This window comes from Bombina bombina, chromosome 6 (genome assembly GCF_027579735.1).
Source record: "Bombina bombina isolate aBomBom1 chromosome 6, aBomBom1.pri, whole genome shotgun sequence".
NCBI lineage: Eukaryota > Metazoa > Chordata > Amphibia > Anura > Bombinatoridae > Bombina > Bombina bombina.
Window position 1 is genome coordinate 545,671,723 of NC_069504.1, and position 25,210 is coordinate 545,696,932.

The 25,210-nt window shown below is 41.5% G+C and overlaps 1 protein-coding gene across 1 annotated transcript in view; it reads left to right on the plus strand.

Moving 5' to 3' along the window:
- The window catches only part of LEO1 (LEO1 homolog, Paf1/RNA polymerase II complex component), a 74,718-nt gene that overhangs the window by 29,757 nt on the left and 19,751 nt on the right, over window positions 1-25,210 (plus strand). The window contains exons 7-10 of the mRNA XM_053717478.1: window positions 5,213-5,307; window positions 15,787-15,921; window positions 16,027-16,162; window positions 16,372-16,558. Of these exons, the coding sequence (XP_053573453.1) occupies window positions 5,213-5,307; window positions 15,787-15,921; window positions 16,027-16,162; window positions 16,372-16,558 (553 nt within the window). The remainder of the gene's footprint in view (window positions 1-5,212; window positions 5,308-15,786; window positions 15,922-16,026; window positions 16,163-16,371; window positions 16,559-25,210) is intronic.

Sequence of the window (25,210 nt, forward strand, 5' to 3'; positions counted from 1 at the left end):
CGCGCCTCTATTGCGCAGTTGTTTTTGGGAAGCAAGACATGCAGATGCATGTGTGAGGAGCTCAGATACATAGAAAAAGCTTACCGAAGGCGTCATTTGGTATCGTATTCCCCTTTGGGCTTGGTTGGGTCTCAGCAAAGCAGATACCAGGGACTGTATAGGGGTTAAATATAAAAACGGCTCCGGTTCCGTTATTTTAAGAGTTAAAGCTTTCAAATTTGGTGTGCAATACTTTTAAGGCTTTAAGACACTGTGGTGAAATTTTGGTGAATTTTGAACAATTCCTTCATACTTTTTCACATTTTCAGTAATAAAGTGTGTTCAGTTTAAAATTTAAAGTGACAGTAACGGTTTTATTTTAAAACGTTTTTTGTACTTTGTTATCAAGTTTATGCCTGTTTAACATGTCTGAACTATCAGATAGACTATGTTCTGTATGTGGGGAAGCCAAGGTTCCTTCTCATTTAAATAGATGTGATTTATGTGACACAAAATTTAGAGAAAATGATGCCCAAGATGATTCCTCAAGTGAGGGGAGTAAGCATGGTACTGCATCATCCCTTCCTTCGTCTACGCCAGTCTTGCCCACACAGGAGGCCCCTAGTACATCTAGTGCGCCAATACTCCTTACTATGCAACAATTAACGGCTGTAATGGATAATTCTATCAAAAACATTTTAGCCAAAATGCCCACTTATCAGCGAAAGCGCGACTGCTCTGTTTTAGAAAATACTGAAGAGCATGAGGACGCTGATGATATTGGTTCTGAAGTGCCCCTACACCAGTCTGAGGGGGCCAGGGAGGTTTTGTCTGAGGGAGAAATTTCAGATTCAGGGAAAATTTCTCAACAAGCTGAACCTGATGTGATTACATTCAAATTTAAATTGGAACATCTCTGCGCTCTGCTTAAGGAGGTGTTATCTACTCTGGATGATTGTGAGAATTTGGTCATCCCAGAGAAATTATGTAAGATGGACAAGTTCCTAGAGGTCCCGGGGCCCCCCGAAGCTTTTCCTATACCCAAGCGGGTGGCGGACATTGTAAACAAAGAATGGGAAAGGCCTGGCATACCTTTTGTCCCTCCCCCTATATTTAAGAAATTGTTTCCTATGGTCGACCCCAGAAAGGACTTATGGCAGACAGTCCCCAAGGTCGAGGGGGCGGTTTCTACTCTAAACAAACGCACTACTATCCCTATAGAAGATAGTTGTGCTTTCAAAGATCCTATGGATAAAAAATTAGAGGGTTTGCTTAAAAAGATGTTTGTTCAGCAAGGTTACCTTCTACAACCAATTTCATGCATAGTTCCTGTCACTACAGCAGCGTGTTTCTGGTTCGATGAACTAGAAAAGTCGCTCAATAAAGATTCTTCTTATGAGGAGATTATGGACAGAATTCATGCTCTCAAATTGGCTAACTCTTTTACTTTAGACGCCACTTTGCAATTGGCTAGATTAGCGGCGAAAAATTCAGGGTTTGCTATTGTGGCGCGCAGAGCGCTTTGGCTAAAATCTTGGTCAGCGGATGCGTCTTCCAAGAACAAATTGCTTAACATACCTTTCAAGGGGAAAACGCTGTTTGGCCCTGACTTGAAAGAGATTATTTCTGATATCACTGGGGGTAAGGGCCACGCCCTTCCTCAGGATAGGTCTTTCAAGGCTAAAAATAAACCAAATTTTCGTCCCTTTCGCAGAAACGGACCAGCCCCAAGTGCTACATCCTCTAAGCAAGAGGGTAATACTTCTCAAGCCAAGCCAGCCTGGAGGCCAATGCAAGGCTGGAACAAGGGTAAGCAGGCCAAGAAACCTGCCACTGCTACCAAGATAGCATGAGATGTTGGCCCCCGATCCGGGACCGGATCTGGTGGGGGGCAGACTTTCTCTCTTCGCTCAGGCTTGGGCAAGAGATGTTCTGGATCCTTGGGCGCTAGAAATAGTCTCCCAAGGTTATCTTCTGGAATTCAAGGGGCTTCCCCCAAGGGGGAGGTTCCACAGGTCTCAATTGTCTTCAGACCACATAAAAAGACAGGCATTCTTACATTGTGTAGAAGACCTGTTAAAAATGGGAGTGATTCATCCTGTTCCATTAGGAGAACAAGGGATGGGATTCTACTCCAATCTGTTCATAGTTCCCAAAAAAGAGGGAACATTCAGACCAATCTTAGATCTCAAGATCCTAAACAAGTTTCTCAAGGTTCCATCGTTCAAAATGGAAACCATTCGGACAATTCTTCCTTCCATCCAGGAAGGTCAATTCATGACCACGGTGGATTTAAAGGATGCGTATCTACATATTCCTATCCACAAGGAACATCATCGGTTCCTAAGGTTCGCCTTTCTGGACAAGCATTACCAGTTTGTGGCACTTCCATTCGGATTAGCCACTGCTCCAAGAATTTTCACAAAGGTACTAGGGTCCCTTCTAGCGCTGCTACGACCAAGGGGCATTGCAGTAGTACCTTACTTGGACGACATACTGATTCAAGCGTCGTCCCTACCACTAGCAAAGGCTCATACGGACATTGTCCTGGCCTTTCTCAGATCTCACGGGTGGAAAGTGAACGTAGAAAAAAGTTCTCTATCTCCGTCAACAAGAGTTCCCTTCTTGGGAACAATAATAGACTCCTTAGAAATGAGGATTTTTCTGACAGAGGCCAGAAAATCAAAACTTCTAAGCTCTTGTCAAGTACTTCATTCTGTTCCTCTTCCTTCCATAGCGCAGTGCATGGAAGTAATAGGTTTGATGGTCGCGGCAATGGACATAGTTCCTTTTGCGCGAATTCATCTGAGACCTTTACAACTGTGCATGCTCAGTCAGTGGAATGGGGATTATACAGACTTGTCTCCGACGATACAAGTAGATCAGAGGACCAGAGATTCACTCCGTTGGTGGCTGACCCTGGACAACCTGTCACAGGGGATGAGCTTCCGCAGACCAGAGTGGGTCATTGTCACGACCGACGCCAGTCTGGTGGGCTGGGGCGCGGTCTGGGAACTCCTGAAAGCTCAGGGTCTTTGGTCTCGGGAAGAATCTCTTCTCCCGATAAATATTCTGGAACTGAGAGCGATATTCAATGCTCTCAAGGCTTGGCCTCAGCTAGCAAAGGCCAAATTCATACGGTTTCAATCAGACAACATGACGACTGTTGCGTATATCAACCATCAAGGGGGAACAAGGAGTTCCCTGGCGATGGAAGAAGTGACCAAAATCATTCAATGGGCGGAGACTCGCTCCTGCCACTTGTCTGCAATCCACATCCCAGGAGTGGAAAATTGGGAAGCGGATTTTCTGAGTCGTCAGACATTTTATCCGGGGGAGTGGGAACTCCATCCGGAAATCTTTGCCCAAATTACTCAATTGTGGGGCATTCCGGACATGGATCTGATGGCCTCTCGTCAGAACTTCAAGGTTCCTTGCTACGGGTCCAGATCCAGGGATCCCAAGGCGACTCTAGTAGATGCACTAGTAGCACCTTGGACCTTCAACCTAGCTTATGTATTCCCACCGTTTCCTCTCATCCCCAGGCTGGTAGCCAGGATCAATCAGGAGAGGGCATCGGTGATCTTGATAGCTCCTGCGTGGCCACGCAGGACTTGGTATGCAGACCTGGTGAATATGTCATCGGCTCCACCATGGAAGCTACCTTTTGAGACAGGACCTTCTTGTTCAAGGTCCGTTCGAACATCCGAATCTGGCCTCACTCCAACTGACTGCTTGGAGATTGAACGCTTGATTTTATCAAAGCGAGGGTTCTCAGATTCTGTCATTGATACTCTTGTTCAGGCCAGAAAGCCTGTAACTAGAAAAATCTACCATAAAATATGGAAAAAATATATCTGTTGGTGTGAATCTAAAGGATTCCCATGGAACAAGATAAAAATTCCTAAGATTCTATCCTTTCTTCAAGAAGGTTTGGAGAAAGGATTATCTGCAAGTTCTTTGAAGGGACAGATTTCTGCTTTATCTGTTTTACTTCACAAAAAGCTGGCGGCTGTGCCAGATGTTCAAGCTTTTGTTCAGGCTCTGGTTAGAATCAAGCCTGTTTACAAACCTTTGACTCCTCCTTGGAGTCTTAATTTAGTTCTTTCAATTCTTCAGGGGGTTCCGTTTGAACCCTTACATTCTGTAGATATTAAGTTATTATCTTGGAAAGTTTTGTTTTTGGTTGCAATTTCTTCTGCTAGAAGAGTTTCAGAGTTATCTGCTCTGCAGTGTTCTCCTCCTTATCTGGTGTTCCATGCAGATAAGGTGGTTTTGCGTACTAAACCTGGTTTTCTTCCGAAAGTTGTTTCTAACAAAAACATTAACCAGGAGATAGTCGTGCCTTCTTTGTGTCCGAATCCAGTTTCAAAGAAGGAACGTTTGTTGCACAATTTGGATGTGGTTCGTGCTCTAAAATTCTATTTAGATGCTACAAAGGATTTCAGACAAACATCTTCCTTGTTTGTTGTTTATTCTGGTAAAAGGAGAGGTCAAAAAGCAACTTCTACCTCTCTCTCTTTTTGGCTTAAAAGCATCATCAGATTGGCTTACGAGACTGCCGGACGGCAGCCTCCTGAAAGAATCACAGCTCATTCCACTAGGGCCGTGGCTTCCACATGGGCCTTCAAGAACGAGGCTTCTGTTGATCAGATATGTAAGGCAGCGACTTGGTCTTCACTGCACACTTTTACTAAATTTTACAAATTTGATACTTTTGCTTCTTCTGAGGCTATTTTTGGGAGAAAGGTTTTGCAAGCCGTGGTGCCTTCCATCTAGGTGACCTGATTTGCTCCCTCCCATCATCCGTGTCCTAAAGCTTTGGTATTGGTTCCCACAAGTAAGGATGACGCCGTGGACCGGACACACCTATGTTGGAGAAAACAGAATTTATGTTTACCTGATAAATTACTTTCTCCAACGGTGTGTCCGGTCCACGGCCCGCCCTGGTTTTTTAATCAGGTCTGATAATTTATTTTCTTTAACTACAGTCACCACGGTATCATATGATTTCTCCTATGCAAATATTCCTCCTTTACGTTGGTCGAATGACTGGGGAAGGCGGAGCCTAGGAGGGATCATGTGACCAGCTTTGCTGGGCTCTTTGCCATTTCCTGTTGGGGAAGAGAATATCCCACAAGTAAGGATGACGCCGTGGACCGGACACACCGTTGGAGAAAGTAATTTATCAGGTAAACATAAATTCTGTTTTTTTTTTCCAACACTTGAATAGGTTGAAAACACAATAAGGTGGAGAGTACGTCGTGATGAAGAGGGAAATGATATCAGGGAGAGTAATGCAAGGATCGTCAAATGGTCTGATGGCAGGTCAGTGACTTTAGAGTTTTAGAGATTATAATTTGACTTCAATTATACTTGTGTTCTACAAAAATGGCATTTCATAGGAAATGTAGGTATTTTTGATTTGTTTTTCTCCTAAATATTCTGTAGAGAGTACTTCAGGTAACATGCATAGCTATATTTCAGGCATACTGTAACATCCAATTTGGCCCAGCACAATAAATTCAGCTTTTTTTCCCTTTATTGTTATGCACATGGAGGGGGGTACTGCCTTCCCCCTGTACTATAGGAAATACAACAATTTCCACAGCACCACTTAAAAAATACTTAATTTATTAGTTCAAATACAAACAATGCGACGTTTTGACCCAACAGGCCTTAATCATGCATATATTACACATTCACTAAAGCCTCTTACTTATAGGCCTGACAATTACCAATTAATTACCAACAGGTAGAATATCTGAGACGTTACCTGTTATTAGCTCCATCTAGTGGTGCATTCTCATATAGCTCATAATAACCCGTATAACAAGATTAAATCATAATTAGAGAAGCAGTTTGATACACTACTATCTTCCCTAGCTTTAAACATAAACTGAAAAATCAATTTCCCTATTTAACCCTTTCGGTGCATACTGTCTAATTGGTGTATCCAAAAACATTTTTTATGTGAGAACCTTCTCTCTATCACCTCCTGTCTTAAGTCTTCCTACATGATCAATAACTTGCTACCTGAGTTGGCTTATACTGTGGCCTGCTTTTAAAAAATGATGAACTACTGGTGCTTCTGTGTTACCACATCTTATGTTTGACTTATGCTGATTCATGCGTTCTCTGGCCTTTCTGGTCGACTATCCTATGTAAATCATAGAGCATGGGCATTTTATCAAGTATATAATATATGTGGTCTCGCATGTAAAGTACCCTTTCATTTTAAATTTATGTCCTGTTCTAGAATGGACAAATTCTGCGCCCTTGATCATTGAATGGCAGAGCAGCCAAGACATAGTTATGAGCCCACTGATTTCTGTGTGATATAGCTCTGTCTTGTGGTTCTCTCTGATCCAACATCAGACCTTATCAGGTGATCTCTAAGGTTTTTTTAAAAATTTCAAGCATAGGCGTTTGGATGCTTTAATATCCGAATGCAGAAGGCAGCTGCTCGCGGCATCCATCTCTTTTTGGTGCCGGATTTCTTCTTGGGAAAGTGCAGGTCTTAGTGTGTTGCAATTTCACAAGAAGAAATCTGGCTCTGGAAATACCCAAATTCCGCGAGCAGCTGCCCCCTTCCAAATTCTAATGAAGCATCTGAATCCCCTGCCTACTATATTTTAATACAACCTTGTTGCAAAGCTGACGGTGCTCTTCATCATACACCGTGTGTTGTAAATTCTTTATGTGCAGCATCAGATGGGTAGGTTATATTTATACATTAGGAGTACTCAAGGGCACTGTTTTATGTATGCCTTTGTATGTTTTTGATGTGTTTATTTTGTTTTGTTTTTGGGGGGGGGGGTGTCCTGGAAATCTAAGGGGCCAATAAGATACTGGCAAATACAGCAGATGAAGATATTTCATTCATTAAAGTAGGCACTGACAGTAATTTGGGTTGAATTGCAGTAGTCAAGGTGGGTTTTTTTATTTTTTTTATTTTATTTTTTTTTAAATAAGATTTTTATTGGGTGACAATTCCAACAGCATTCGCATTCACAAACTTTTAGTCACGTGATAACAATAAAATCGAAAAACATGTTATACTTTCAACAACAGTACTTATGATCCATTTTTGCTGCTGAATTGCCCTCCCCTCTTCATTATATCTCGCCCCTTCCCCTATTTAACTTCAACCATCTCCCCTATTCAATTATCCTCTCTATCTCTGCCCCTCCTTTTCTGAGGCTCCTTATACTCCTCTCCCCTTCTTCTCCTATCATTTCTGCATGTATAGCGTTTTGTGTCTTTCAGGTTGGTAAAAGTTCTTGCCCATTATGATTCTTTGCTGTTAGTATTCTGCAGTTAATTACCTCCTCACTTTTATGTTCAGCAGTGGACTCCTTTCCCCCCTGGGACTCGCTTTTTCAATTTGTAGTGTTTACAGTATGGTCCATTCCCCTCTCAGTTGTGCAGTTAAAATGTATTCTGAGTTGCGGAAAGGGTGCAATATCTGTTTTTGTATCTCTGTTGACTGTTGTAGGATCAGCCTCTCCCATTTCCTCATGAAAACCTTTACCCTATCCTTTACATCACTCATGGTATCAAACTGTTCTATTATCATTTGTTGCCGTAGCGCACTTTTGAGCTGTCTTAGTGTTGGCGGTTCCCTCTTCCTCCACTCCTTGAGGATTAATTTCCTTGCTGTAAGGATTATGTTATGTATAAGTCTTTTCTGTGTGCCTAGTTTAGCTGTGATGTCAAGAAGTACTGTAGCTTTCCCATCTAGTTTAATCTGTGTGGAGCACATCTTGTTTATCCATCTTTCCGTCATGGCCCAAAATTTTTTCAGTCTTGGGCAAGTCTCAAGTAAGTGTATATATTCAGGGTCTGGCTGTCTGCATTTGACACATAAATTTTCTGTGTCCTTCGCCCATTTACTGTATAATCTGGGGGTGATATGTGCCCTATGAATCGTTTTGATGTGCATCTCCCTTATGTCTGCTCCTATGGTGGCTCTCCTGACTTTTTCTATGTTCTCTGTAATTTGTTCCTCCGAAATTGGTGTCTGCAGTATGTCTGACCATTTGTCGCCCAGGCTTGCCTTGTGCTTTTGGTTTGGCTTTTCTATCAGCATTTTGTATATTGGGGAAACAGAGTGACCCCCTTGGGATGTTCGAGCAACCAGTTTTGATATCGGGTCAGTATGATCTGTGAAATCTGTGTTTCTGTAACTGTGTAACGTAGTGTTTGACTTGCAAGTATGCAAAATGGTGTTGTCTAGGTAGTGTGTATTCTTTTTGTAGGTCTTGGAATGTATGGATCAGTCCTGTGGACTCCGATACCAACTGTTTAGCAGTGTGTAAGCCTTTGTCTTTCCATTGTTGAAATGGCTTTGTCGTCAGACCTGCCGGGAAGTCAGGATTCCCCCCCATGGGTATAAATTTCGTGTGTGTATGTGATACCCCCATCCACTTACACATTTTCGTCCAGGCCCTTACTGACTCCCCAAAGATTGGAAAGTCCTTGGACCATGTGTGTAATTTGTGATTTTCCATGTGTGGTAACATAGCTAATGCCCATGGCTGAACCATACTGCTTTCTATTTCCTTGTGTGTGAAATGGTTTGTGTTGCTTAGCCAGTCCAAGACGTATTTGCTAGTTGTGGCCCAATTGTATAGTTCCAGGTTTGGTAGACCAAAGCCTCCTGCATGAACCGAGCACATGATCTTCTCCAGGTTAAGCCTGTGTTTTTTCCCTGACCATATAAACTTCGCCCATTGTGTGTTTAAATGTTTCAGATCTTTCTTATGCATTAGCATGGGGAGCATCTGGAAGGGATACATAAGTCTAGGAAACAGGATCATTTTTATCAGGCTAATTCTACCTGACATTGATATCGGTAATGCCTTCCAATTTTCTAGATCCTCTATAATTTTGTTAATTATCGGTTTATAGTTAAGTGCATACCATCTGGCTGGGTCCTTTGATAAACTAATCCCCAGGTATTTAATAGTGTCCTCTAGTATTTTAAAGTTAAATCCTAGGTCTTCTTTATAGCCAGATGGAGATAGCCACAAGATCTCACTCTTATCTTTGTTAATTTGGTACCCCAAGATTTTGCTAAAGTCCTCAATAATAGACATTAGTCGTGGTGTGTCCCTTTCTGGGTCTGATATGAATACTATCATATCGTCTGCGTACAGGGATAGGTGCAATGTCGCCTTCCCCACCCTTATTCCTTGTGTGTCAGCCCTAATTCTGAATGCTAGCGGCTCCATGGCCAAGTCAAAAAGGAGAGGGGACAGGGGGCAGCCCTGCCTCGTCCCCCTTCCCAGTCGGAATCTTGGAGAGAGTGTGCCATTTATGATTACTGCTGCCTGAGCTGATCTATAAATGCTGGCGACCGACCCGAAGAAGGAGCCCTTAATTCCATATCTAGTCAACGTGTGGAATAAATGTTCCCACAGCACCTTGTCAAAAGCCTTCTCCGCGTCGATCGCCAGCATACATGCTTTTTGTGATGGAGTGTCTGTTTTTCCTCCCTTTCTAGTGTTCCAGTAATGTTGTAAAACTAATTGTACTTTCCTGATGTTGAGGACTGATGATCTGCCCTTGATGAACCCTGTTTGGTCGTTGTGGATCAAGGATGGTAGTATTATAGCTAGCCTGTTGGCCAAAATTTTTGTGAAAATTTTATAGTCACTATTTAATAGTGATATGGGTCTATATGATTCCCTGGCTGTGGGGTCCCTACCTGGTTTTGGGAGGACACAGATATGTGCCTCTGTGAATCTGTCACTTAGCTCCTCCCCTCCTGTTATCTTATCAAATAGCGTGACTAGTGGTGCCAATATTTCCTCTTTCATCAGTTTGTAGAATTCATTGGGTAAGCCGTCAGGTCCTGCTGTCTTATTTAGGGGTAATTGTCCTATTGTCTTATGTATTTCCTGTATTGTGATTGGTGCGTTTAATAGTTGGAGGTTCTCCTCCGTGATTTGGGGTAATTTAATGTTTTCCCAAAACTGATCTCTGTGTCTTCCGTCTACTGAATGTGGTGTATATAGTTCTGAGTAGTATTCGCTGAATGCCTGCTGCTTTTCATCTTCCGTGATTAAAGTTTTGCCCTGGATCTTCAGTGTCTGTATTACGTTAGGTTTTCTCACTAACCTTGTGATGTTGGCTAGGGTGCTGCTTATCTTATTGCCATATCTGTAAAAACGTGCCCTGGCTCTGGTTATGGTGCCTTTAGCATTTTGCATCAAAAATGTGTCCCTTTGTAATTTAACTTCAGTATATTTTTGCCTGTTCTCTGTGTTCGGGGCTCTAAGATATTTATTGTATGCGTTTGTGATTTGTCGTAGTAGTATGTCCTCCCTTTGTTTGTATTTCTTGTTAACCCCTGATGCGTATGACATTATGACTCCTCTTAAAACCGCCTTAGCTGTGTCCCAGAATAGGGCCGGTGTTGTCATATGTGCTTTGTTAGCTTCTGCATAATGCAGCCATTCTCCTTTGAGGTGATTTAGCAGATTAGCGTCTCTGTACAAATAGTATGGGAATTTCCAACCCTCCCTTTTGGGTCGCCTGGGCCCTATCGTCATGGTCATGGAGATTGGTGCGTGGTCTGAGATTGTGACTGTATCAATTTTAGTGTCCATAATCTGTGTGCCCAAAGTGTATGATGTGAGAAAGAAGTCTATCCTGGATAGTGTCTGCTTAGATGGGGATATGCATGTGTAGTCTCTACTGTCTGGGTACCTTGCCCTCCAGATGTCTGTCACTTTCAATGCCCTCTTAAATTTGTTCAGTATCCTTGTGTCTCTCTTGCAGTATATGGCTGGCTGTTTTTTGTTCCCTAGAATGTCTGGGTTGGGGAATCTGTCCGCTGGTACCTGTGGTGCGATATTAAAGTCACCTACCACTATTAGTTGTGTCCCTGTATAAGTCAATAGTTTTCTTTGTAATGTTTGCCAAAATTCAGCCTTCCTGTGTAGGGGGCCATACAGTCCACATAGAGTAAATGTCGTTTGTTCCACTTCTATATTTAGAATGATATATCTACCCTCGTTGTCTATTTCCTTGTGTGTTATCTTGTATGGTAATTGTTTTCTGAATAGAATGGCTACCCCTCTTGCTCTTCTAGCTTCATATGGTGTGAAGGTGACCTCCCCCACCCAATCTTGTTGGAGTTTCCTGTGTTCTCCTTGGGATAAATGTGTCTCCTCCAACACTGCAATGTCTGCTCTTTGTTTTTTAAGGTATTTAAGAATTGCTTTTCTCTTAACGGGTGACGTGACCCCACCCACATTCCATGCTACTATCTTGATCTGATTTAGTGCCATTGTGCTATGAATGAAATGTATCTTTTATGTATGTTTGTATGGTATGTGTGTTCGTCTAGTAAGCGCTTACCCTTGTTGTGTTCACCAGAAGTATTTAAAGATGTTTATGGCCTACTTATTTTCCTTTTCTATGAATTGTAGCTGAGTCCCAGGGGAGTCCGTGAGCTGATTCCAACCTGCTTGTCGAGGATAAGAGAAAAACAGTTTAAATAATAGCTTGTCTTGATTACCTTAGTCTCCCAACACCCAACCTTCATATACTTTACAGAAAACGATGTATCTATTAAATAACAATTAAGTAACAAGCCCCTCCCCCCCCCCCCCCAATAACTTGAACTGTGATACTTATTATAACTGTTCATTGCTGTGTCTTATTTAAGTCCTTAGGTGAAGACCTTTGGTCTTTCTTCTCCTTTTGCTCTTGGTGTTTCTACCAGTCCTATAGCGGGTCTTGCCTTGCTTGTATGAAACCTGACCTATAGGGATGTTGATACAGTGTCATTTTTACTGCTCTACCGGTAGGTCGTGCTCTTCTTCCTGCTGGTTTCCACCTCCTGCAGCTTGTCTGAGATACTTCTGTATTTGGCCCGTTGAGTCAAGGAGTCTTGGGCCCTGAGGTGTTTGAATCCTGAGTTTTGCTGGGTATAATAATGCCACTGGGATTCCTTTTTCTATGAATTGTCGACAATATGGGGAAAACTCTCTCCTCTTCCTGGTCACATCCGCTGAGTAGTCTTGAAAGATGTGTAGTTTTTTGCCCTCATATTGGATGGGTCCAACTTGTCTGTATGCTCTCAACAGTTGTACTTTGTCTTTAAAATTTAAATATTTTATCATAACTTGCCGAGGTGGTGCTTCTTTATTGTCCATTTCTCTCATCCTACCTACTCTGTGAGCCCTTTCCACTACACACGGTATGTTGGCTTCTGGAATTTGTAGTAATATAACCTCTGCAAAATGTATCAGATCTGTGCCTGGAACTGACTCTGGCAACCCCACAACCCTCAAGTTGTTCCTCCTCGACCTGTTTTCCAGGTCATCCACTTTTGCTAGCAGTATGGAATTTTGTCTCTGAAGTTGTGTGACGTTCGTGTTGGTATCCCGTTGTCTGATCTCTGTGTCTGAGATTCTTTGTTCAACTTGTGTCAATCTTGTTGAGAAGTGTTTGAATTCAGACGAGAGTGAGTCCATCCCATTTTGGAGCTGTTCAATCTTTGGGAGGAACAACGCTGACAACTGAGAGACTATGGGGTGAGTGTCATGTAATTGAGAGTCAAATGTTGCGTCTTCATTGTTGGGTTCCGCATGTATTTCTGCCAAATGCCTTGTTTTGCGCTCTGCAGTTTTGTTCCTGGATGTCATGGTTTCTGTTCTTTTTTTGAAGCTATGATAATATTTTTGCATACAGTTGTCTGACAATTGAGCTTCTTATTAAAACATGAATCGGGTTAGTGAGAGTTCTAAGGGAGATATGTATGCCCCTTTGCTCGGCTGCACCCCTTGTGTAATTGGCCCTATAGGAGTATCTGTAGTCCTGGTAGGTTATGTTAGTCTCTCAATGAGGTCTTGGTCTTCACCATTATAGGAATGTCGCTGTGCTTGTTCAGGCGAGGGTGTATTGGGGCATTGGGGGGGGTTCAGGCCATTGGGTTTTACTCCTCACATGGCGTCATCATTTCTGAATGTGAATCGATTACCTCCTTTCCAATAATTAATTTTTCCTTTCTCAGGGCCCAATCCCTTTGCTGTGTTGCACCCCCCTTCGTATCTTCTGCTGTTATGTGTAGTAAGGGAGTTGTTTTGGGGTTAATGACCTTTCTGCCCAGCTCTCTATCTTGTATGTTCTTTCTCTCCACCTGATGTCTGTGTAGGGGCCTGTAAGTTCTGTGCGCTGCGTAGCCTGTGCGCTATTACCCCTTCAAGTGATTTGTATTTCTGGGTATGTTGTCCCTTTGTTTCTGACCAGTGTCCCTTCTGATACAAATATATGTCGGGTTTTGTAGTGTCTTTTTTGCAATGTATAGCGTGGTTCTCTTAAGTTGCCGTTCCGTTCACTCCGCTATAATATGTTACCCTTGCCACGTGGGTCTTTTGGCTGTGTGTAAAATGGTCTCTTTGTTACTCACTGTCTCTGTGGGTACCGGGCGATTTCCTCCGCTATCTTTTGTGCCTTTTTGCACTCCTCCGGTATCGTCGCTTGTATGCCTCTATGCCTTATGCGGGCGAGATGGTTGCTGCGCTTTCGCACCACCGACGTACTGTCTGTCCGGGTGCCGGGGCGGTGAGTTTCCCCCACACGCTTCTCTGGCCAACACTGACCTGTCCCAGGTGTTAAGGGCTAAGGGTCATGTAAGGCTTGTGCGTTGGAGCTGATTGAGTGGTTTTTTAATAGTTTATTACTATCGCTTGTCCGGAGCTCTCTGTCCTTGCTTCCACTCTCCAGCTCCGCCTCCCGGAAGTCCCTCAAGGTGGGTTTTTATTGTGAAGTTAATAATAATTTTAGTTGCATCTTGTGTGAAGAAATGTCGGGTTTTGGAGGTTTTTACAATGGCAGGATTTACCTATAGCAAGACTGATTGTTATAGGTAACTGATAGGGCATAGTCAAATGTTACCCACATTTAGGGATAAAGAGATTGTAGGATTATCAACGGTATTTGAAATTTAATAAAGGCGGAACAGAAGGTGCTAAAATTGTATCTTGATCTTTAGCTAGAACATTAGCATGCAGGAAATATGCTGGTTACATAAATATAAAAGATAAAGTGCCTGGGTCAGAGAGGTAGATCTGGGCATCATCAGCTTACTGGTAGTAATGAAACAGACACATTTTAATTAGGAAACCTAAAAATGTATATATTCAAGGAAAACAAGTTTAATTGAACTTTAATGTTGTATCAGCAGAAACTGGAATAGACGGTGTCAGTAAATCTAAGGTTAAAGGGACATGAAACCAAATATTTTTCATGATTCAGATATAGAACAAAATTTTAAACATTCCAATTTAATTCTGTTATTTAAATGGCTTCATTCTTCAAATATCCTTTGCTGAAGAAATAGCAATGCACATGGGTGAGCCAATCACACAAGACATCTATTGCTATTTCTTCAATAAAGGATATAGCCCTCTTGTGCAATGCTGAATTCTGGCAGCGGATTGCTGCCCGCCATAGGCGAGCTGGGAGGGACAGGCACCCCTAGCTTGATAAATCAAGCCCTAAGAGTTACCTCTCTGTCACAGCTGGGGAGCATTATTTTATTTAAACCTTTTTGTTTAAATCATTTTAAAAATTTTTTTTTTTTGTAACCTTAACTTTTGTTCAGAAATATTCAGTATGGGTGGGGATACAATGTGCGGAATTGGCTATTTCAAATAAGAAAATAAAGGTGAAGGAGCTATTTGTAAACTATTTAATACACTCCAGTAGGTAAAATTGATATTTGAGAACACATTAAAAATTAGCCAGATTTTTTTTTTTTATATTAAAAATGATTGCAGTTCGTATTCATCATTTTAAAAGGATTTTACCTTTTTTATTTTTTTATTTTTACTTCATTTGTGCAGGGTCTGTTACTTCCTGTCACAGCCCTACAAGGAGGCTAATCTAGCTTGCTGTCATAAATCTTCTAGGGTATATTGAGCTGTTTTACTATTCAGACAATACTAGAGATACAGCTTCTGTTTTTGCTCATGCTCAGAAGAGGCAGGGGCTACAATGAAAAATGTTCATTGCAAGAAAATGAATGTTTGCTGTTTTTTTTACACACTTTTTGTTACTTTTTATGTTTTTACTTTGATTTAACACATTTTGTTTTTACTATATGAACATCTTTTTTAATATCCTTTTAATGTGCAAAAACATTTTGCTAAATAAAAAGCACTCTTACCGTCATCACATCTATGTATGTACTTGATTTTGTTTATAATGGTTGCATAAAATTAATAGTGGATTTCAAACAATAAATTTAAAGAGACACCACTATAAAATGTGTTTCTCCTTTGTGTTCCAAATGACTATACCTAGTGGAGAGTATTAAATGTATATGAAATTGCTCCTCCATGTTTAATTTTGAATTTGAAATAGTTGACATAACAATGGGCTGACCCTGCAAGTAAATCAGACCTGCAGATATATTTGCTAGGTATTGAAATGCTTATTATGGCTGGGGTTGATATAGCACAACCAGCTATTTCACATAGCGAACATCTTTCCCTCATACCCCACACTTCAAGATTAATCAGTACGAATGTCTCCTGTTTACTTAGTTTTCTACAGAGAATAAATGTGTTACTCTTTTTCACTATAGGTGGGGATACAACAGGCATAATTAGCTATTTCATATAACAAAGGTAAAGTAATGTTTTGCAAACCATTAAATACATTCAATCTGATAAAATGGACCACTGGGGAAAACATTAATGTAGAGAACATTTTAGAGTACAATGTCTTTTTAAGTTACAATAGATGGAAACAAGAAATGATCCTAATATTTTCCCCCTCATACAGCATGTCACTACATTTGGGGAATGAAGTTTTTGACGTATACAAAGCTCCACTCCAGGGGGACCACAACCATCTCTTTATCAGACAAGGCACAGGTCTGCAGGGCCAGGCTGTGTTCAAAACCAAACTCACATTCAGGTAACTCTAGACTGGCAAAATGGCCATTTACGCTGTGCTTGCTGTAGATTTGTTTATTCAGTTTAGTAAATGCTATTTTATTTATATTTTTTCTTTTCCCACAAGGCCTCATTCCACAGACAGCGCCACTCACAGGAAGATGACACTGTCACTTGCAGACAGGTGTTCTAAAACTCAGAAGATTCGAATTCTACCAATGGCAGGACGTGATCCAGAATCACAGCGGACAGAGATGATTAAGGTAAAAATAAGCAGACATGTTTAATGCTATACAGTGACTGGCAGACTTATTCAGCACTTCAGTAATTTTACATAAAAATTCCTCAGAATAATTAATTTTATATATATTTTTTTCTTTCTCCAAATGACTGAACCAAGGTATTGCTATTGGTAACATTTTCTAAAACATTTCTTTACAGGAAACTGAAACTTTGTGTCCTTTTCCAACAGAAAGAAGAGGAGCGATTAAGAGCATCAATCCGCAGAGAGTCCCAGCAAAGGAGAATGAGGGAAAAGCAGCACCAACGTGGCCTCAGTGCAAACTACCTTGAGCCTGATCGCTATGATGATGAAGACGAAGGAGAGGAGTCTATAAGCTTGGCAGCCATCAAAAACAGATTCAAAGGTGGAACAAGAGGTAATATGCAATAAATGTATCCTCTTTATTATTCATGTTAAAGGGCGCCTAAGGTAAAAATACAGTTTCATGATTCAGATAAAGCATGCAATTTTAAAGGGACTTTTTAATACACTTCCATTATCAAAATGTGCACATGCTTTTAATATGTGCACTTTGAGGCACTAGCTTCTACTGAGCTTGTGCAAAAGTGCACAGCATATACATGTGTTTTTTTGTGATTGGCTGATGGCTGTCACATGATACAAGAGCAGGGAAATCGGATTCCCTTTGAAATTTGCCAGACAATATACTGTTGCTCATTTTAAGTTCAGTGTAAGTGCTATTCCATTTTCATTTTTATTGTGCTTTTCTCAATTATTCAATTAGTGGTCCTTTTAATTGATACAAGCTATGTCCCAAAAACTCTACAGCTTTTCCTTTTTTTATTAAATGTTGTTCTTTGTGATTCAAAAGGAAAAGAAACTCAAGTGCCGTACCTTAATAGGTTTATCCTTTAGTCAAGGACACTGTACTCCAAAATGCTGCCTATGTGTATGAAAGAGCAGCAGGAAAACACATTGAGTTTTATTTCATTTCTCCAACATTGGTGTGTCCGGTCCACGGCGTCATCCTTACTTGTGGGAATATCTCTTCCCCAACAGGAAATGGCAAAGAGTCCCAGCAAAGCTGGCCATATAGTCCCTCCTAGGCTCCGCCCACCCCAGTCATTCTCTTTGCCGTTGCACAGGCAACATCTCCACGGAGATGGTTAAGAGTTTTTGGTGTTTAAATGTAGTTTTTTATTCTTCTATCAAGTGTTTGTTATTTTAAAATAGTGCTGGTATGTACTATTTACTCTGAAACAGAAAAAGGTGAAGATTTCTGTTTGTGAGAGGAAGATGATTTTAGCAGACAGTAACTAAAATCGATTGCTGTTTCCACATAGGACTGTTGAGATGAAGTAACTTCAGTTGGGGGAAACAGTTAGCAGACTTTTCTGCTTAAGGTATGACTAGGCATATTTCTAACAAGACTGTGTAATGCTGGAAGGCTGTCATTTTTCCCCTCATGGGGATAGGTAAGCCATTTTCTTAGTCTCAAACAGAATAAAGGGCATAATATGGGCTATAAAACTGGTATAGACACTTTTATGGGCTAAATCGATTGCTTTATTTGGGCATTTTATACATGTTTATGCTGATATTTCACATTTATAAGCTTGGGGAACGTTTTTTAACGGCAGGCACTATGTTAGACACCTTTTCCAGTCAGGGAGGGCCTTCCCAGTTGTAGGCTGAGCCTCATTTTCGCGCCATTACTGCGCAGTTGTTTTTGAGAGCAAGACATGCAGATGCATGTGTGAGGACCTGAAAATAGCTGGAAAAGTTTCTAGAAGGCGTCATTTGGTATCGTATTCCCCTCTGGGCTTGGTTAGGTCTCAGCAAAAGCTGTAGCTGGGACTGTATAGGGGTTAAATTTGTAAACGGCTCTGGTTCCGTTATTTTAAGGGTTAAAGCTCTGAATGCTTTTAGACACTGGTGAAATTTTGGTAATTTTTGAACAATTCCTTCATAGTTTTTCACATATTCAGTAATAAAGTGTTTCTGTTTAAAATTTAAAGAGACAGTAACGGTTTTGTTTTAAAACGGTTTTTGTGCTTTATTAACAAGTTTAAGCCTGTTTAACATGTCTGTGCCTTCGGATAAGCTATTTTCTATATGTATGAAAGCCAATGTGTCTCCCCATTTAAATTTGTGTGATAATTGTGCCACAGCGTCCAAACAAAGTAAGGACAGTACTGACACAGATAATGAAATTGCCCAAGATGATTCCTCAGATGAGGGGAGTAGACATGATACTACATCATCTCCTACTGTGTCTACACCAGTTTTGCCCACGCAGGAGGCCCCTAGTACATCTAGCGCGCCAATGCTTATTACCATGCAACAATTGACGGCTGTAATGGATAACTCCATAGCTAATATTTTATCCAAAATGCCTGCATATCAGAGAAAGCGCGATTGCTCTGTCTTAAACACTGAAGAGCAGGAGGGCGCTGATGATAATTGTTCTGTCATACCCTCACACCAATCTGAAGTGGCCATGAGGGAGGTTTTGTCAGATGGGGAAATTTCAGATTCAGGAAAAATTTCTCAACAGGCTGAACCTGATGTTGTGACATTTAAATTTAAATTAGAACATCTCCGCGCACTGCTTAAGGAGGTGTTATCTACTCTGGATGATTGTGACAACTTGGTCATTCCAGAGAAATTATGCAAAATGGACAAGTTTCTAGAGGTTCTGGTGCACCCCGACGCTTTTCCTATACCCAAGCGGGTGGCGGACATAGTGAATAAAGAGTGGGAGAAGCCCGGCATACCTTTTGTTCCCCCTCCTATATTTAAGAAATTATTTCCTATGGTCGACCCCAGGAAGGACTTATGGCAGACAGTCCTTAAGGTTGAGGGGGCAGTTTCTACTTTAAACAAGCGTACTACTATTCCTATCGAGGATAGTTGTGCTTTCAAAGATCCTATGGATAAAAAATTGGAAGGTTTGCTTAAAAAGATTTTTGTACAGCAAGGTTACCTTCTACAACCCATTTCGTGCATTGTTCCTGTCACTACTGCAGCGTGGTTCTGGTTCGAGGAACTAGAAAAGTCGCTCGGTAGAGAGACTCCATATGAGGAGGTTATGGACAGAGTTCACGCACTTAAGTTGGCTAACTCTTTTATTTTAGATGCCGCCTTGCAATTAGCTAAATTAGCAGCGAAAAATTCAGGGTTTGCAATTGTGGCGCGTAGAGCGGTTTGGCTAAAGTCTTGGTCAGCGGATGTATCATCCAAGACAAAATTGCTTAACATCCCTTTCAAAGGTAAAACTCTCTTCGGACCAGAATTGAAAGAGATTATCTCAGACATCACTGGGGGAAAGGGCCACGCCCTTCCACAAGATAGGCCGACAAGGCCAAGAATAAGTCTAATTTTCGTTCCTTTCGCAATTTCAGGAACGGACCGGCCTCTAATTCTGCATCCTCTAAGCAAGAGGGTAATGCCTCACAGCCCAAACCAGCCTGGAAACCTATGCAAGGCTGGAACAAGGGTAAGCAGGTCAAGAAGCCTGCTGCTGCTAACAAGACAGCATGAAGGAGTAGCCCCCGATCCGGGACCGGATCTAGTAGGGGGCAGACTCTCTCTCTTTGCTCAGGCTTGGGCAAGAGATGTTCAGGATCCCTGGGCACTAGAAATAGTTTCTCAGGGTTATCTTCTGGAATTCAGGGAACTACCCCCAAGGGGAAGGTTCCACATGTCTCACTTATCCTTAAACCAAATAAAGAGACAGGCGTTCTTACATTGTGTAGAAGACCTGTTAAAAATGGGAGTGATACACCCTGTCACAATAAAAGAACAGGGAATGGGATTTTATTCAAATCTGTTCGTAGTTCCCAAAAAAGAGGGAACATTCAGACCAATTTTGGATCTGAAGATCCTAAACAAATTTCTCAGGGTACCATCGTTCAAAATGGAAACCATTCGAACGATTCTACCCACTATCCAGGAAGGTCAATTTATGACTACCGTGGATCTAAAGGATGCGTACCTACATATTCCTATCCACAAAGAACATCATCAGTTTCTAAGGTTCGCCTTTCTGGACAAACATTACCAGTTTGTGGCCCTCCCATTCGGGTTAGCCACTGCTCCAAGGATTTTCACAAAGGTACTCGGGTCCCTTCTAGCGGTTCTAAGGCCGAGGGGCATTGCAGTAGTACCATACCTGGACGACATTCTAATACAAGCGTCGTCCCTGTCAAAAGCAAAGGCTCATACAGACATTGTTGTGGCATTTCTCAGATCGCACGGATGGAAGGTGAACGTAGAAAAAAGTTATCTGTCTCCGTCAACAAGAGTTCCCTTCTTGGAAATGAGGATTTTTCTGACAGAGGTCAGAAAATCAAAGCTTCTAAGCGCTTGTCAAGTTCTTCATTCTGTTCCACGTCCTTCCATAGCTCAGTGCATGGAAGTAGTAGGGTTGATGGTTGCAGCAATGGACATAGTTCCTTTTGCACGAATTCATCTAAGACCATTACAACTGTGCATGCTCAAACAGTGGAATGGGGACTATACAGACTTGTCTCCAATGATTCAAGTAGATCAGAAGACCAGAGATTCACTCCGTTGGTGGCTGACCCTGGACCATCTATCCAAGGGAATGAGCTTCCGCAGACCAGAGTGGGTCATTGTCACGACCGACGCCAGTCTAGTGGGCTGGGGCGCGGTCTGGGAATCCCTGAAGACTCAGGGACTATGGTCTCGGGAAGAGTCTCTTCTCCCGATAAACATTCTGGAACTAAGAGCGATTTTCAATGCTCTCAGGGCTTGGCCTCAACTAGCAAAGGCCAGATTCATAAGATTCCAATCAGACAACATGACGACCGTTGCGTATATCAATCATCAGGGGGGAACAAGGAGTTCCCTGCCGATGAAAGAAGTGACCAAAATAATACAATGGGCGGAGGAACACTCCTGCCATCTATCTGCGATCCACATCCCAGGTGTGGAAAACTGGGAAGCGGATTATCTGAGTCGTCAGATTTTCCATCCGGGGGAGCGGGAACTCCATCCGGAGATCTTTGCCCAACTGACTCAATTATGGGGCATTCCAGACATGGATCTGATGGCGTCTCGTCAGAACTTCAAGGTTACGGGTCCAGATCCAGGGATCCCAAGGCGACTCTAGTAGATGCACTAGTAGCACCTTGGACCTTCAACCTAGCTTATGTGTTTCCACTGTTTCCTCTCATTCCCAGGCTGGTAGCCAGGATCAAACAGGAGAGGGCCTCGGTGATCTTGATAGCTCCTGCGTGGCCATGCAGGACTTGGTATGCAGACCTGGTGAATATGTCATCGGTTCCACCATGGAAGCTACCTTTGAGACAGGACCTTCTTGTTCAGGGTCCATTCGAACATCCAAATCTGGTCTCCCTCCAGCTGACGGCTTGGAGATTGAACGCTTGATTCTTTCAAAGCGTGGGTTTTCAGATTCTGTGATAGATACTCTGGTTCAGGCCAGAAAACCAGTAACTAGAAAAATTTACCATAAGATATGGAAAAAATATATCTGTTGGTGTGAATCCAAAGGATTCCCATGGAATAAGATAAAAATCCCTAAGATTCTCTCCTTTTTGCAAGAAGGTTTGGAGAAAGGATTATCTGCAAGTTCTCTAAAGGGACAGATCTCTGCTTTATCTGTCTTACTACACAAAAGACTGGCAGCTGTGCCAGATGTTCAAGCATTTGTTCAGGCTCTGGTTAGTATCAAGCCTGTTTACAGACCTTTTGACTCCTCCCTGGAGTCTAAATCTAGTTCTTTCAGTTCTTCAAGGGGTTCCGTTTGAACCTTTACATTCCATAGATATTAAGTTACTATCTTGGAAAGTTTTGTTTTTAGTTGCTATTTCTTCTGCTAGAAGAGTTTCTGAGTTATCTGCTTTGCAGTGTTCTCCGCCTTATCTGGTGTTCCATGCAGATAAGGTGGTTTTGCGTACTAAGCCTGGTTTTCTTCCAAAGGTTGTTTCTAACAAGAATATTAACCAGGAGATAGTAGTTCCTTCTTTATGTCCGAATCCAGTTTCAAAGAAGGAACGTTTGTTACACAATTTGGACGTAGTCCGTGCTCTAAAATTCTATTTAGCGGCTACAAAAGATTTCAGACAAACATCTTCTTTGTTTGTTGTCTATTCTGGTAAAAGGAGAGGTCAAAAAGCGACTTCTACCTCTCTTTCCTTTTGGCTTAAAAGCATCATCCGTTTGGCTTACGAGACTCCACTAGGGCTGTAGCTTCCACATGGGCCTTCAAGAACGAGGCTTCTGTTGACCAGATATGTAAGGCAGCGACTTGGTCTTCACTGCACACTTTTGCCAAATTTTACAAATTTGATACTTTTGCTTCTTCGGAGGCCATTTTTGGGAGAAAGGTTTTGCAAGCCGTGGTGCCTTCCGTTTAGGTAACCTGATTTGCTCCCTCCCTTCATCCGTGTCCTAAAGCTTTGGTATTGGTTCCCACAAGTAAGGATGACGCAGTGGACCGGACACACCAATGTTGGAGAAAACAGAATTTATGCTTACCTGATAAATTACTTTCTCCAACGGTGTGTCCGGTCCACGGCCCGCCCTGGTTTTTTTAATCAGGTCTGATGAATTATTTTCTCTAACTACAGTCACCACGGTACCATATGGTTTCTCCTATATATATTTTCCTCCTGTCCGTCGGTCGAATGACTGGGGTGGGCGGAGCCTAGGAGGGACTATATGGCCAGCTTTGCTGGGACTCTTTGCCATTTCCTGTTGGGGAAGAGATATTCCCACAAGTAAGGATGACGCCGTGGACCGGACACACCGTTGGAGAAAGTAATTTATCAGGTAAGCATAAATTCTGTTTTTTTGGTCTCAAAGAATCTTAAACACTGTTTTTAAAGTTTTAATTGAAACTAGTATAGGAGTACCAGTGGTATATTTCATATTAGTACTCGCTGATAAGGACAAGTCCCCCTGCTTTATGCATATGTATGTCCTAAATGAAACTGTAAGAGTTGCTGCTATAAGCCAATGGGCATTAATCAGAATGGGTTTTTTTCAGTCTAAGGGACATTCCTTATCTAGAAAATAACTTGCATTACCTTTTTTTTACCTTTAATAAAGTTCAGCCTTTTGGGTATAGTTTAAATGGACAGTCAACTCCAAAATGTTTTATTGTTTGAAAAGATAGATAATTCCTTTATTACCGATTCCCCAGTTTTGCACAGAATACACTTTTTTACCTCTGTGATTACTTTGTATCTAATTCTCTTCTGACTGCCCCCTGAGCACATTACTTTTTATTTATTATCTATTGACTTGCATTTAAGCCAATTAGTGCTGTGTTGTTCACAACCCACAGGCGTGAGCACAATGTTATCTATATGGCTCAAATGAACTAGCACTCCCCTGCTCTGAAAAGCTAATAAAGCATGTGATAAGAGGCTTTCTTTAGTGGCTTAGAAACAGGCAGACATTTAGAGGTTTAAAGGTTATAAAGTATATTAATATAACAATGTTGGTTGTGCAAAGCTGGGGAATGGGTAGTAAAGGGGTTATCTATCTTTTTAAACAATAACATTTTTTGTTTTGACTGTCCCTTTAAGCTGATCCTCTAACTGCATCATCTTATTTAATGTATCATATAAGAGAATTCTTTGCTGCTTAAGCTTTTATGCTTAATAGTTCATGTCTCAGGGTCCCCTTATGCCCCTCCCACAACACTTTAAAATGTGAAACTGATCCCAAGTTTGTGGAGAAAAATTATTGCAAAGCCTGCACTACTCTAACTATATAATGGATGATCAAGTAAATCATCATCTAGTGCCAAATATAAAAATAATATGAGCTGATGGCCAGTTAATCAAGCATCATACCATAGACGGGTCAGTCCTCACTGCATGCAAAATTGATGCTTGATGTACTAATATAAAGCTAGTCCCATCCATTAATTCAGAGAGTGCGGGAAAGAAAATATATTCCCTTTTTTCAGTATGCATCACCCTCCACACATCATGTACCTCTAAGGCAGTGCTTGACTTTATTAATTAACCCGGTGCGAGGTAGAGGATGTATTAGTAGAGTTATCTTTGGAAGGGTTCATGGAAAGATTAAAATGTCCTCCCACTATTGGCAAGCTTTTTGACTCCTCAAGTACATTGTCAGCAATGTTCGTGATAGGGGCATAAACATATAGTTTCCCGACCACTATTAAAAACCTACCCTCTTTATCTTTGAGTTGAACATTTGGAAGGGTTTACTATGTTTGATTAATATACTAACCCTGTTAGTCTTAGATGCATAAAACGCTTCTCCAAACTTATATTTAAAGGTTTTTGGTTCTCTTATTTCTGGAAATGTTTCTTGAAGAAATATTGTGTGTGTGTCCCCCACCCCTCTAAAATCTCTAATTGCAATATTTCTTTTGTTAGGGCTATTCAGACCTTTAGCATTTACTTTCAGTATGGTCATGTTTCGTACTATCTCTCATTGCGTTCACATGAAGACAATATATTCTCTTCTAGAACATAATTGCAAACGCCGTTTTTGACAAAAAAACATTTTCTTCAGCTTTTATATTGTAAGGCCAGCTCCTTTCACCTCCATTACCTCACACAAAACTTTTTTATATCTAGATGTCCTCTTCTGTAGGATGGTGTAGCTCTGATCTGTCCTTTCTTTTCCTCAGTGGAGCTTTTTGCCATTGTGTGGTCTCTGATTCTTTTGGTTTCTAAGGACCTTTGGATAAATTGTGTAGCGACTCGGAGGAATCTGTGAGTTCAGGGCTATTCCCAGCCCTTTTGCTTTCTCTTCTAGGTCTCGAGACCGTCTGTAGATGTGTGTTGCCTTTATGTGCAATTATCAAGCTAAATGGAAATCCCCCCCCCCCATCTGTATTTTATGTGTTGCTCTTGCAGCGTTTTAGTAATAAACCTTGTATAATAAATATACATTTTTATAATGTGGCCCAGGTATGAGATCTTTTGTAATTGTCAATATGCCATATCTCCTCTTTGTCTGTAAACCTGAGGAATTTTAGAATGTCTCTTGGAGGAGCATTTGGCCAGGCTCTTTCAAGCTGTACAGGTGTTGC